The 15,169-nt window shown below is 36.1% G+C and overlaps 1 protein-coding gene and 1 long non-coding RNA gene across 4 annotated transcripts in view; one reads left to right on the forward strand and one right to left on the reverse strand.

The window, feature by feature from the left end:
* The window catches only part of LOC111468896 (nuclear pore complex protein NUP160), a 31,772-nt gene extending 17,398 nt beyond the window's left edge, over positions 1-14,374 (reverse strand). For all 3 annotated transcript variants that reach the window (XR_002714795.1, XR_002714794.1, XM_023114038.1), the window contains exons 1-8: positions 14,056-14,374; positions 13,835-13,967; positions 13,490-13,754; positions 13,054-13,114; positions 6,702-6,859; positions 3,385-3,467; positions 516-620; positions 308-405 (exon numbers count right to left, since the gene is read on the reverse strand). Coding sequence is in view for 1 of the 3 variants with exons in the window: in XM_023114038.1 (XP_022969806.1) it covers positions 308-405; positions 516-620; positions 3,385-3,467; positions 6,702-6,859; positions 13,054-13,114; positions 13,490-13,754; positions 13,835-13,967; positions 14,056-14,279 (1,127 nt within the window). In the remaining 2 variants the exon portion in view is untranslated. The remainder of the gene's footprint in view (positions 1-307; positions 406-515; positions 621-3,384; positions 3,468-6,701; positions 6,860-13,053; positions 13,115-13,489; positions 13,755-13,834; positions 13,968-14,055) is intronic.
* On the forward strand, positions 3,973-6,007 carry LOC111468908. The gene is made up of 2 exons (XR_002714797.1): positions 3,973-4,792; positions 5,775-6,007. It is a non-coding gene; the product is annotated as an uncharacterized LOC111468908 (long non-coding RNA).
* Positions 14,375-15,169: the final 795 nt, after the last annotated feature.

A 15,169-nucleotide genomic window follows, 5' to 3' on the forward strand; every position in this document is an offset into this window, starting at 1 on the left:
CCCCCCCCCCCCCCCCCCTTGAACATTTCAATTTTCAACGAACTCTTCATTGATACCATTTCATTGCCATATAAGATGGTGATCAATCAAAATCCAAACCCAAAGGATCAAAACCAATTTCTCTTTTTCTCGTTGACCCAAGAGGATCCTTCCTTCCCATCGTAATAATGAACCATCCTTACTTGTAGGTCTTCTTAAAGGCATAATGAATGTTTGATGCAAGACAAAAATTCGATAGCAAAGAGAAAAGTATTTTACATGTCACAAACCATAAAAATTTTGAGGCTCCTTGGACAGAAAAACTTACGCATGACCATCGGAAGGGAACAAGTCGAGAAAGATCAGTGTGTTATCCTTTAAGATCCATATCTTATCAGATGCAAGTTTTACATCAAGACATCCACCCTAATGAAAATTGGAGCAACGACTATCAAGCTCAAAAATTATGAAATCAAATAAATTTTAGTAAGTCAAAAAACTCAAAATTGAATGAGATATCATTTACTTTCTACTACCTGATTAAAGGGAATATTGTGTGTTGAAGGCTCCAATAATAGATTGACCCTGTCTCCCCAACTAAAATGTAAACGATATATGTTGATCATTTCCAGGCCATGATCCTTCAAAATTTTGTATATATATTAGTTGATATTGAGGTGGGGGAATTAAGTATTAAATTGTACAAAAAAATCATACACAACGTTACTCTATAAAATGAGTTAATTGATTCAAGACAACATTTCTGGGGCAGGGGGTCTTGATAGACATCTAATATATAAAATTAATTTTAGCACATAGCAATGCTATACTATCTAGTTCCAATTTAATATTATAAGCCGTTTTTTTTTTTATGAAGAGCCAAATTTTCATTGATATATTACAAGAACATACAAAAAACCATGCCCACAGAAAGGGAGCTAGCCAAACTAAACAAAGATGCCCAAGTCAAGTAAAATAAAACCTAAAGGATATTACAAACAAGCTTCGTCTTAAGCCCAAAGAGAAACATAAAACCTAACAAAATTGTATAATAAAACATATACAAACATACTTATTGAGTCCCAAAAGTCTTCTGGACAAGAAGCCATAATTGTGTTGGACCAAAGAGTTCTAGCCCGACCCTTAAAAGTCATCTCATCGCTTTACTAAGCTGAAGGAAGGCCTCACCCCCCATTTTTGGGAAAGCATCAACTAATACCTAAGAAGATGAGAAATTTTTACCAAATGGAAATAGAGAAGGGGCATTTAGAAAACAAGTAGAGCAGATCCTAACAATTTGGCAAGGTTTGGCTGCAGCCCCCACTACAACAACATCCTCTACACTATAACGGCCTCAAGAGTTAATAGTACTAGATGAAGGTTGCTTCACTGGATGCAGGGAACTGAAGTGTGGAGGTGAGAACCAAGCCTGTGCTAGATTTCGATAGAAAAGTAATAATAAAAAAATTTGGCTAATCGAGGGGGATTCAGCAACATGTGACCGCGCTTCACAAACATCAAATTCAAATGGCAATGTCCCCACTGAATGGAAAAAAAACAATAGAGCCACCAACGTTCCCCTAAGCTAAAATAGTTTGAAAAAAGAAACGATTTTAAAAATGGCAATACATGCTTAACCCCCCGGGAAAAGAGGTTTCTTTTCAAATAATGAAGATTTTTTCTACTACCTCTAAGCTCACCGTCTTCAAAGAAAATAAGGATGGAGGAGGATGTCTCAATAGGATCAGACTTTGGTGTAAAGGGGTTGAAAGGTTTTTTTTTAAGAAGAATTTGTTCAAGACAAAAATATTGCAGGCAAAGAAATGCTGGAAGCTTTTAAAATGGGCAATGGCACAATCTTGATCCTAGATGAAAGGACTCGTTACAATCATAGAAAGTCCTGATTACGAGGAGCTGATAATGCCCGAAGGCAATCAGATAGGCAAGAATCAAAATAAGAAAAAACAAAAGGGGCATATGGAGTTGGAAAACTTAATCACTATGACAAACTATGACAAACTCTGACAAAGGCAACACATCTAAAGATTTAGAAGGGGTAAGTCCGGATTTACGAAGATTTCCTTGTGAAATGTTAAGAGGCTTAAGCAAGGCTAGAAAGAGGCACCTCATCAAAGAAGTTTTGTCAAATACTAAGCCAAATATTGTGTTTCTTCAATAGATAAAAAGGGATCAAATCATTACAAGCCTTGTTAAGTCAGTGTCGAGCTCTAGGTTTGTGGGGTGAACAATCTAACAATCGTTAGGCTCTTCAAGTGACATTTTGTGTTTGTCGGATGAAAAGCTCCATGATAGTTAGGGACTCATTAATAGGTGAATTTTAATATTTAGTGGGCTGATGGATGGTCTCGTTAAGTGACAGGAGTCTATTGCCCTAATTTTACTCAGGACCAAGAACGTTTTTAGAAGGAATTTTATGCTATTGGAAGTTTTGTCTCAGGAGATCGGTGCATCACGGTAACTTTAATATTTCGTAAGATGGATGCAAGAGAGATCTTCAGGAAGAACGATAACCAGAAGTACGAGGGAATTCAACAAGTTTATTAGTGAATTCAATTTGGTGGATGTTCCTCTCCCAAATTGGCCTTTCACATAATATAATGGTGAGAGGCACCTGTTTTTTTTCGATTGATAGATGTCAAATGAATGAAGATTGGCTAGCAAAATTCAAGAAATCTACAGTTGTCAGACTTCCTCGGATATTGTCTGATCATTTTCCTGTTGTTTTAAAGATGGATGGCTTCCTATAGTTTTACTTTTTGTGACTTAAAATTCCAAACAATTCCCATAAATTATTTTCTTTGCTGCCTCCTGGACCAATTGAGTCACCTTTTTGTAACCACTTTGATCCAATGGGGCATCACCCCTCTTTTTAGTATGCTCCTTGTTCTTTAATATGGTCCACATTTCTTGCAAACAAAATTGCAATCAAACAAAATTTTTAGATTCTACATACAACATTAAATTATGTGAATCTGCTACACGTTTCCCAAAATAGTAAAAAAAAAAAAAACAAAACAATTGTACATCTTTTATTCACCAACACAAGATTTTGGATCAGGAACCAAAAGGGGCCTACATCTTTGTCACATAATTTTGAATCACCGACAATTTAAAGTTGCATTCATTTAAAGGTTGATTTAATATTTAGATCAAATACATGAACAAATATGCCAATTTTTACACATCTTTCATTTGCTCATGCATTAAAAGCAAACTTATATATGAAATGGGGACAATGAGAGAATGCACGGTAAAGATTCAACTCTATAAACTATAAATCTTTGTATGGAATAGAGATTCCTTATACAAGTGCTGGAAATATAATGTTAATCTACACAAGTTACATAGAAAGCAATCTAATAGAGAAACTAATTAAGAATGTACCGGGTGTTTATAGAGAATTGCCAAAGGAATTGTACTCGTATCGATGCTCCCTTGGCCCACCCACAACCTCACAAACTTTGCTTCTAAAACCCCAAAAAAGAAAGGAAGAGTAAGTATATAAATGCAATGCCATACAGTTAATTTTATACCATGTTTCAATTCAATTGAAAAAAATTGGACATTTTTCTTCCTATCTGTAGAATCAGATATCATATATCAGTGAGTTTCCAGACATTTATTTTTTTTTTTTTATTATTTTTTTTTTTTTTTTGTAATTATATATTAGGTTTCCTTGTACTTGATTCGAGTCCCTTTAGTGGGACTTCCCATTTTTGGTGGCTTATTTTTTCTTAGATGACCTTGAATTATATTTTTTCATTCTTTCTCAATTAAATTGAGGTTCTTTATCCAGAAAAAAAAAAAAATCAAATTTTGGAAATTCACTAATCATTCAATCTTCGATTCTAAAGCAAGTTCATTATCGGGGAGCTCCCTTCCATTTCAATTCTCATAGTATAACTCATGTATCATACAAGTCTAACAACACTACTTTTAAATGATCATTTGAAATGGGTTAATACTTGTAACGTATTATAAAAAATAAAAATAAAAATAATAATAAAAAAAAACAGCCGAGGGGCAAAATGGACATTTTACCCTTCAGCCCATTATAAGGGTCTTGAAGGTCCTCCACAGAATTCCTGCAAAAGAAAGAAGTGTGAGAGAGAAGGATTGAGAGAAAGTTTGAGAGAGGAAACTGAATAGCCGGAGTTTTTCATCGGAGAATCACCGGAATCCATCTCCTACTAAGACCTGCACTCTGGAGTTCTTCTTGGAGTGAAGTGAGAACTCGTGTTGAGATTTCCTCCTCTTTCATCAAGATCAGAAAAAAAACCCACAAGGGAAGATCCGCCGCTGATTTTGGTGAAGAAATCGGACGAAACTCGAAGATCTGAGAATTTTTCCAAGAACGGAGGAGAGAAAAGCCGCTGGCGTGCCACGTTTCAAACAGCTAGAGGGCCGCGTGCGCCAATCACCTTCAGACACGCGTCGGACGCCGCCTGGGAAAAACGCGGCTCCATCCTCCTTGCAACACGCGTACACGGCAACACAACCCGACCCGCGCTTGTCGGCTGACCCAATACCCACGCGGCAAACCGAACCGAACCGGCGACCCGCGATTGCAGAAAACCCTGGGCGCGTGGTACTCGCGCATGGAACCAGCGAGTTGTTGTACCCAGCACGTGTAAGCTTATTTTCGACTCGTTCGACTTCTGTTTTCCATATTTTCCCCCTGATTCCAATCCTAAACCCATTTTACATGAAATAGGACCTAATTAAGGAAAAATCACCATCTTTCGATACACCAAGTGTGTAGAAACGCTGCGTAAGGGCACGCGCCATCCAGGTAAGTCACCACATGGAATTTTAGGAAGTAATACTTGTAGGAATCGCTTGGAATGCAAGCATGCTAGTTTGAATATCTTAGGTTGTAGCTTTCCATTAATGATCGTAGGTAATAGATTATTGGAAGTAAGATGTAAGTTGTGATTTGTTACGAGAGTTACTTGGGTAATGCTGATATGCTTTAAGATTCCCGCTTATTATGCCTATGTATATGTTCATGCTGAATGGAGGATGGGAAATTGCGAACTCTGCGCTCCGAGAGTTGATGGATGGTATCACCCCGTTGAGCTTGTATGTTTACTTTGCATGAAATGTGTTTGATGATTTTGGCTCATAGTCATGTACGTCCTCAGTTAATTTTCATGACTCGCGAGTATGAATAAGTCTAGGGATTCTTGGTTAGAGTAACCAGGTACTAAGGTATTAGATCTAATCCTTTCCCTAGTAGAGCACAGATCACCACGGTGTATGAAGCCCACTAGGGTACCCTTATGCTACTGGTGTGTGATTGGTGTCATAGCTTCGTGAGGGAACAGGGGGTTTTTGATCAGAATCCGACTATTCTTAGTCGTTTTAGCATGGGAAACGTGTGCTCACGTCGTATAGACCATTTAGCTGGATGGGTTAAGGGGGGTAGCTCTCCACGACCAGGGGGACTGTCATGGGCCTAGGGGGTTGCAGCTCACTTCCTAGGTAAGATACCAGATAGTCTCAGAGCCATGCCGAGGTAGCTACTCGTAGGGCACCAGTCATTACACAGGACAGCATAAGAGAGTTCTTAAAAATCTTTTAATGATAGGACAAAGAACCAAGTTGTCGCGAGGGGCAAGTCCCAAGGTCCTAAGACGAAAACCAGATGTCCTTGAGTTAATGTAGAGTTCCGTGGAGGTTTGTTAAGATTAGGATGCGGTAAGAGCCTACAAGTAGGTGGCTTACTGAGTATAATTCTTATACTTATTTTTGCTATACCCTTTTTTTTTCAGGTACGTGAGGCGTCGATTCAAGAGAGGGCGCGTTGATCGATGTGGGTTGTCACAGAGGAAGCGTGTCCCGGGGCGTCAATCTAGTCTTACTAAATAGAACACTTTGTCTTTCATGTTTTCCTTCTTTTCTTGTTTTACCTAGGCACATGTGTCCTAGTAAAGAAACGTTTTTCTTTTGAAATAAATGTTTTTCCGTGAATTTCTCGTTTATACATTACATGTCATAATTCATGTTAGTCACGGCTTGAAGTTATGTATTTCGGGTCGTGACAATACTAGATCCACATACTCCACAAAGTCACCGGAGGAAGAAATTTCATTTGTCCCTTTTCATATCACCTACGATTAATTAATACCCTCTCGTTAAGAAGGGATGTCGAATGATTGAAAATGTTGCTTCCAGGAACATTGCACTTCTACCAAAATGTATACGGTGTTTTCCACTAGAACCAGACAAACTTTGACATCAAATTATTATTAATAAACATGTGCTTTCTCCATTAGTTACACATGGTTGCAGTTTCTCATGCAACCATCTAATATCCATGGAAGGCTACTTCTAATTGCTTGTCAAATTTCTATCAAGTATTCAGTTGGTAAGTATAATAATGTGAAGTTCGGGGAAGATTATTGGATTGGCAATACCTCCTCTTGATCTATTGTTTTCCCACTTGTGTTCAATCTCTCAAGCAAAAAAAGTTTCCAAGCTATTTAAATTATGTTGGGCTTGAATGTGCGTATGTTTCATTGTTAGGAGTTTAGGGATGTCTAGCAACTAAGAGAGGTCATATATCTAAGGAAGCTATACTTGTCCATTCATTCTTTATCCATCTCGATACCTATTGTGGATGCAAATCATTTATATATTCTTCCACGAGAGATAAGCAAAACATATTACTCTAAGGTTATTTTGGGTAATAAAAGTACCTGCCATAGTTGCAATATTCATGGAGTGATTGAGTACCCTACTGTGACATGAAAGATCCCACACTCGTAAGACTCCGTCAGAATGAAGAACAAACAGAAACTGTCTTCCACAGACCTCAGATATTACCATATCATGCACAGCTCCTGCCAACTTGACCCTGCACGAAACCAAGCTATCATTCTTTTTTTTTATGAGAAGTCAAGCCATCATTTTTTTTATGGGAAGCCAAGTTATCAGTTTTTTAAAAGAAACTTCGATAATAAAGAAAAGATTGAACTATAAAATACAGCACTATAAATTAATTCTGCAATATAAACAACTTCAAGTGAACTTTTCATATTTTCTTCAAATAAATGCAATAAATTTAACAACTTTAGCACCATGAATAAAGAAAGCAAAAAACCTGTTCAAATTTTGTTCTTACAAAAAAAAAGAATGAAGGAAAGAAAGGTTGAATAGATAAATGAGCCAACCAAATAGTTCAATTCAAGGTTTCACAATTATGCCCTCAATTATCTCAGTCTCCCAAGTGCTTTCATTGAAGGAAGACAAATCCTTGACCCCATTCTCATTACTAACAAAATTGTGGAAGAATATAGACTAAAGAAAAAAAGGGTTGGGTTTTAAAGCCAGAGATTGAAAGGACTTTGACCTGGTTGATTGGGATTTCCTTGAACAGGTTTTTGTACTAAGACGGTTTGACTCAAAAATGGATTCAATTGATTAGTGGGTGTGTTCGAAACCCCAAATTTTGTATATTCATTAACGGACGGCCCTGAGGTAGAGTTATTGTACCATAGGAATTAGGCAAGGGAGTCCTCTTTCCCCATTAATTATTCTATGGACTAGCAAAGTTTTAAATGCCCTAATAGAAAATATTTACAGAAAATTAATGTAGAGGATTCTAAGCTGCATTTGATTTCAGCTCAGCTAAGTTGTGAGATTTCAGCTCAAAGAATAGACTTTGCAAGTCGGTGCTTTCTAATTTTCCCTTATATTATGTCAATTTTCCTCATTCTCTCCGGCATATGTTTGGAACTTGAAAGATCCATGCAGAATTTCTTTTGGGGCGGGGGTAGTGTTGGGTAGATTACTCATCTTGCTAGATGGAAGATAATTACTAATTCTCCAAGTGAAGGTGGCTTGGACATAGGAGGCCTGATGAACAGAAACCTGGCTTCGATTGTTAAATGGGGTTGGCACTCTTTTAATGAGCCCATTCTCTATGGAAGAAGGTGATTTCTGAGCCCATTCTCTATGGTCAAATGTTTTTGGTTGGCATACTATTGGAAGATTGAATTCTAGTTTGCACAGTTCATGGATTAGTATTTCTAGAACTTGGAAATCAGGGGAAATCTATGCTCCCTTTTCTGTAGGGAATGGTGAAAGAATCTCAGTTTGGCATGATCAATTGGATAAGAATTTCTTCCTCAAAGGACAGATTTCCTTGTCTATTCAGCATCTCCTCTCTTGGAAATGGCTCTATTTCAGAATTTTGGAACTATTTGTGTTTTGCTAGGAAACTCTTTGAAGATTGCTTAAGGAGGTTAAGATTTCAAATTTTAATAATCTCACGGAAGCTCTTTCTGTCATTTTAATCATTATTGTGCAGATTGTAGAAAATGGTCTCTTGAGGCCTCGGGTTTATTTTCGGTTAAGTCCTTATCAAACAAGTTAAAGGCCTCTCCTCCACTGGCCAAGTTGTTCTTCCCATCTATTTGGAAGATAAAAAGCCCAAAAAGAATCAACATTCTTACTTGGATTTTGATGTGTCCAATAGACTTGTCTTCAACCATCTATTTGTTTCCTCTATGGCTCGGTTTGAGAGTCTCTCAATCACTTATTTTTTTACTACTACTCTAAAGCTTGCTGGTTCAGGTTATTCAGCTCCTTCGATGCATTGGTTTTCTCTTCAAATGCCAAAGATAATGTTCTTCAGCTTCTACCTTGCCCTTCATTTGCTATGGATAAAAATTGTCAAAGCTTTGTTAGCGAAGGTATGGCAGGAAATAAATTCGCAGATTTTTTCAGAGAAGTTCAGCTCCTAGAATTTCCATTTTGAATCTGCTCAGCGTAAAGCCTCTCTTCGGTGTTCTCTTACTGATGTTTTTATTGATTTCACTCTCCAGGATATTGATCAAAACTGAAGTACTTTATTTATCCTTTGTAAACTATTGCTTTCTTTACTACTTTATTTCACTCCTCTACCGAGTTTGTATCCTCGGAGAATTACTCTCTTTTCATTATTTCAATGAAAAGTTTTGTAATCCATACATTCGCTTATTTATCCTTCGTAAATTATTGCTTTCAGGGAAGAGAGAGCACTTCTTTTTATTAACTCGATGAGTACACTCATTTTCATACTTCCACTACTTTTACCGTTCACTCATCCAACAAATAAACAAAACTACCTGATCTTCCAATAGCCTCTACCCTTTTCCAACATGATATTTGTAAAGCTCCAAATCAATTTTTCCATGTTCCTTAATCTGCATACTTGAATCATAATCAAATCTAGATTCTTCATATGACCATCTACAAACCTTATGTCCCCTTATACATCAAGCTCCAGTCAAATACCCAAGAAGAGTCATTAACTCTTCCTTATATACTTTATCAAAAAAAAAAAAAAAAAAACCCTTTGTATTTGTATTGCCCTGCCCTATAAATTGTAATCCACACAGTTGTACCACCTCCCATCACCAACCTTTGGGGAAGAGAGAGCCCTCCTTTTTATTAACTCAAAAATTACACTTCTTTAGTACTTCCACTACTTTAAGCTTTCTCTCATCCAAAGAATAAACAAACCAACAGATCTTCCAATGACCTCTACCTTTACTTACATGATATATGTAAAACTCCAAATCAATTTTTACACATTCCTTAATCCGTATATTTGAATCATAATCACATCTAGATTTTTCATATGACTATTCACAAATAATAAGATATCTCCATGTACATAAGGCTCCAATCAAATACCCAAGAAGAGTCATTAATTCCTACTTATATGCTTTATTAAAACAAATCCTTCGTATATTTGTATTGCCTATAATTTTGTAATCCACACAATCGTCAAAGCTCCCATCATCAACATTTTGGGGAAGAGAGACGACTCCTTTTTATGTACGCAAAGAATGCACTCCTTTTAGTACTTCCACTACTTTTACCTTTTATCATCGAAAAAATGAACAAACCACCTCATCTTCCAATGACCTTTACCTTTTCCTACATCATATATGTAAAACTCCAAATCAATTTCCATGTTCTTTAATCCAAATACTTGAATCATAATCACATCTAGATTTTTCATATGACCATCTGCGAACATTAAAATTTCCCCCAATACATCAAGCTCAAGCCAAATACCTAAGAGGAGTTGTTAATTCCTCCTTGTATACTTGTCAAAAAAAAAAAACCACCTTATATTTGTATTGCACATACAATTTTGTATCCACACAATCATACCACCTACCATCCCCACCTTTGGGAAGAGAGTACTCCTTCTTATTAACTCAAAGAGTACACTCTTTTAGTACTTCCACTACTTTTACCTTCCTCTCATCTAAAGAATGAACAAATCGCCTGATCTACTAATGACTTCGACCTTTTTCTACATGATATATGAAAAACTCCAAATAAGTTTTTCCATGTTCTGTAATTGAATACTTGAATCATAATGACATATATATTTTTCATATGACCATCTACAAATATTAAGATCTTCCTGTATACATCAAGCTCTAGTCAATTACTCAGGAAGAGTCATTAATTCCTCCTTATGTACTTCATCAAAAAAAAAATCGGCCTTATATTTGTATCATCGATACTATTTTCTAATCCACACAATTGTACCACCTCCCATCACCAACCTTTGGGGAAGAGAGAGCACTTCTTTCTATTAACTCGAAGAGTACACTCCTTACAGTACTTCATCTACGTATACCTTTCACTAATCCAAAGAATAAACAAACCACCTAATCTTCCAATGACCTCTACCTTTTCCTACATGATATTTGTAAAACTCCAAATCAGTCTTTCCATGTTCCTTAATTTTTTGGATACTTGAATCATAATCACATCTACATTTTTCATGACCATCTACAAACATTAAGATCTCCCTTTATAAATCAAGCTCCAGTCATCTACATTCCTTATATACTTTCTCAAAAAAAAAAAAAAAAAATCCTCCTTATATTTGTATTCCCCATACAATTTTTTAATCCACACAACCGTATCACCTTCCATCACCAACCTTTGGGGAAGAGAGACCACTCTTTTTTAATTAACTAAAGGACTGCACTCCTTTTAGTATTTCCATTACTTTTACCTCTCTCTCATCCAAAGAATGAACAAACCACTCGATCTTCCAATGACTTCTACCTTTTCCTACATGATATAAGTAAAACTCCAAATTAGTTTTTTCATGTCCCTTAATCCGGATACTTAAATCACATCTAGATTTTTCATATGACCACCTACAAACATTAAGATCTCCCCCCTATACATCAAGCTTCAATCAAATACTCAATAAGAGTCATTAATTCCTCCTAATATACTTTATCAAAAAAATTCCTCCTTACAATTGAATTGCCCATACACTTTTGTAATCCAAACAATTGTACCACCTTGCATCACCAACCTTTGGGGAAGAGAGAGCACTCCTTTTTATTAACTCAAAGAGTACACTCCTTTTAGTACTTCCACTACTTTTACCTTTTCCTCATCCAAAGCATGAACAAACCATCTGATTTGCCAATGACCTCTACCTTTCCATGATATTTGTAAAACTCCAAATTAGTCTTTCCATGTTCTGTAATCCGAATACTTGAATCATAATCACATATATATTTTTCATATGACCATCTACAAATATTAAGATCTTGTATACATCAAGCTCTAGTCAAATACTCAAGAAGAGTCATTAATTCCTCCTAATATACTTTATCAAAAAAAATCCGCCTTACATTTGTATTGCCCATACAATTTTGTAATCCAAACAATTGTACCACCTTGCATCACCAACCTTTGAGGAAGAGAGAGAACTCCTTTTTGTTAACTCAAAGAGTACACTCCTTTTAGTACTTCCACTACTTTTACCTTTCTCTCATCTAAAGAATGACCAAACCACCTGATCTTTCAATGACCTCGACCTTTTCCTACATGATATATGTAAAACTCAAAATCAGTTTTTCCATGTTTCTTAATTTAGATTCTTGAATCATAATCACATCTAGACAAATCCGCCTAACTACATTTTTAATAAAATTGTTTTTTAACATCCTCAGGTCCCTTAGTACTCAAGATAGGATCATCATCAACCATGGCTTTCCCCTCCAAGGGTATCATACCATTATTTGTTTAATAATATATTTCAAAAATCAATTTATCAATTCTTTAAAACTTTTTAAATTTTTTTCCCCCCGAAGATATTATTCTTTCACCTTCGGCTTGGAACTTAAGACAAATATACCCAATACTTGCAAATATTCGACAAGACCATTCCATAAACATTATTTCACTTGTTCCTCGATACCTCTCTTTAGTTCCTTTTCAATTTCCGGTCCAAAAAAAATTGCTTCCACGTTGTCATTACGTATATATGGATGTTGACCTCCTCACCATAAAAATATCCACATTGTTACCTCTTTGCCCAAATTCTTTTCCTCAATTAAATGAGAGTGCATTTTAATATCTATTAAATAATAATTAATAAATCAAAGAAACCAAGGAAAATGACCAAGTAATGCTACTCAAAATCCCAAAGTTTTTTTTTTTTTTTTGTCATAAAAAATGAACTTTTCAGTGATTGATGAAAAACTAAAACAAGGATTGAACAGAAAAACAGTCTTTAATTAGGAGAAAAATAAAGCAAAAAAGAGTGAATGCAACACAATCAAAACAAATATCATGAGTGTAATTATCAAACAAAGAGCACCAATGAATAGAGTAGAACTTGGACAAAACAATAGACTCCCTCCAAGATAATAATTGATCTTTGAAAAAAGATAGAACCACTAAGAGAGAACACAATGCTGAATAGAATAGGAAATCTCTTCTTGCAGGAAGAAACACCCTGCACTCCAAAACTAAATTTGCTTGCCAATGCCAACCTTTTTTTTTCTAAGGATGTGAACTATAATGCCAACCTCTATTGATAACCTTAAAGTAATGCTAATTAATATTAAGTATAATCCTTCTTAAAATGTTCTTTAAAAATACATGTTCAAATATGTGCTTGAGACTGAAAACGCCAACCTCATTGCCAATCATTCAATCAGAAACAAGAAGCAAGCAAATTTTTTAAGTAAGATGCACATCTGAATAATGTGATATTTCAAAAGTGTGCACCTTGAAATGAAACCCAAGAGACGATTGAATCCTGAATCATCCCGTAGTTCATGTTGAAAGCCTAGAAGTTAAATAAATACTAATTGTTAGAGATAATGCATAAATGTAACAAAATAATACAAGTTTTCAAGGATTCTAAATAGCAGGGCGGGACAAAATATGAAGAATTAAAATCAATTGCAGATAGCTGTAAGTTTGCATTGACATGCAGTGGCACAGTCTAAGCCGCCGTCTAAACAGTAATAAATAAAAATAACAGTTGTGAAATAGAAATACAAGAAAGCATTTCGGAATTGACAAAGAACATCCTACAGTTTTAAGCCAACAACCATCTGTTCTGGATCGCATAAAGAAGCTTCCTATTTTTCTCGATCATGCTTGGACAAATTACAATAGATAATGTAGCCACTGGTTGTACTGAAAAGTAAATACATACCAGGGCTATGTTGGTCAAGCGACCCAAGTTTGAAACATGAAACTGATCCATCATTTCTCCCAATCACGAGACATCCAGATATAGCAGAGACGCTGGTTACTGGTTTGCTGTCCGGATGAGTGTGCAAATTAAACTCCACAACCTCATCGAGAGGAATGACAGAGCAGGATATGTATGAGGAAACATTTCGCAGCTTCAAACAATAAGCGATCCCGGACGAAGTCACGGCGTACATCAAGAAAGGATGTCCAGTAGACGAACTAATCTGCAGTGTTACACGAACATAAATAATACGTTGAAATATTCCACAGGCTGAAAATTCAAACTAGGAAAATGGAAATTAACCTCATTATTGCAGACAAACACGGCTGGGTGAAGTGTCTCCGGAAAGGCAATTCGAAGACCAATCCTACGAAATTCATTGGCAGTTGAAAACTGAAGCAGCTCGACTACATGAGGTCGAATCTTCCGAATCCTCCTGATGCGTAAGAAGAATGGAAGGGCAACAGGGCTTATTAGCACCAAACTAGGGAGTCGATAAAGTGCGAGGGAAATCAGGAACATACCAGATGAGATAGGTTGGAGGATCTCCTACGACGGCGCAAGAGGCATGGTCCTCAGTGAATGAGGTGCAAGCTGGTGGAGCAATGGAAGCAATGGCGCCATCTCTTAGTGAGGAAGAAGGAACAGAAACATCAATGAATTCTACGGCGTCGGTAGCCATGATCGAGGTCTCCATTCCGGCTAATGGCACCCGACGCCCCATGTTCTCCGTTCTTGTCGGTTTCATTCACCGGTCTGCACTCTGCAGCACAAGCTTCCCTCTTGTGAACTTGAACGGAGCTAGAACCCTACCTCGGGTTTTTGTCACAATCGACTGGGAATACTTTTGCCTCGCTGATTTGCGCGGGGATTTAATTCTTTTGTTTTTTTAAGGTTAAAATAAATTAATATTGTTAAATAGTTAAATTAATAAAAATTAAAATATATATATATATACTTTAAGGTTACATTAGTAATATTTTTAAAGTTTTAATTATATTTCTAAACTTAAAAAAAAATGATAGATGCTCATTAACACTTTGTTTCAAAATTACCTATACAAGTATTTATGAATAATTTTATTATTTTCTTTTTCAAATTTCATATATTTTTATCTTTTTACACGTGGCTCTCTATCATTGGGCTTAACTATGGGGTACATTTAAATATATTTTTTTGTTATTTTATAGGATTTAAACAATATAAGCGGAAATGATTGTCTATACTAGAGCTGTGGTTGTTTGAGTTAATTTTGGCATAAACCGGAAGCCTTTGGGGATATGAAGAGGTGTTGAAATTAGAAAACTGTTTAGATAGCACCAACTGCGTCTTCGTACCCAAAATGCACCAAACATGGCATTAGACTCGAGGCCACAGCGTCAAAATGCCAATACTTCGACACTCTACTTGAAAAGGCACGAGGCCTGCACATACAAATTGGAGGATTTTTGTTCATATCGAGTCACTATCCCTAGCGTAGATACTCCACACACAATTAATTATTGTCATTTATAAGACAATGTCAAGATACTAGTTTTAGTGTCGTAGAGGTTACCAATTTTTGAAGGAAACGAATTTTTAGTGCACTAAAATATGTTGCGATTTAATCAACTGTTTAATTTATAATCATTATTTTAT

Source organism: Cucurbita maxima, unplaced genomic scaffold (assembly GCF_002738345.1).
Source record: "Cucurbita maxima cultivar Rimu unplaced genomic scaffold, Cmax_1.0 Cma_Scf00038, whole genome shotgun sequence".
Lineage (NCBI taxonomy): Eukaryota > Viridiplantae > Streptophyta > Magnoliopsida > Cucurbitales > Cucurbitaceae > Cucurbita > Cucurbita maxima.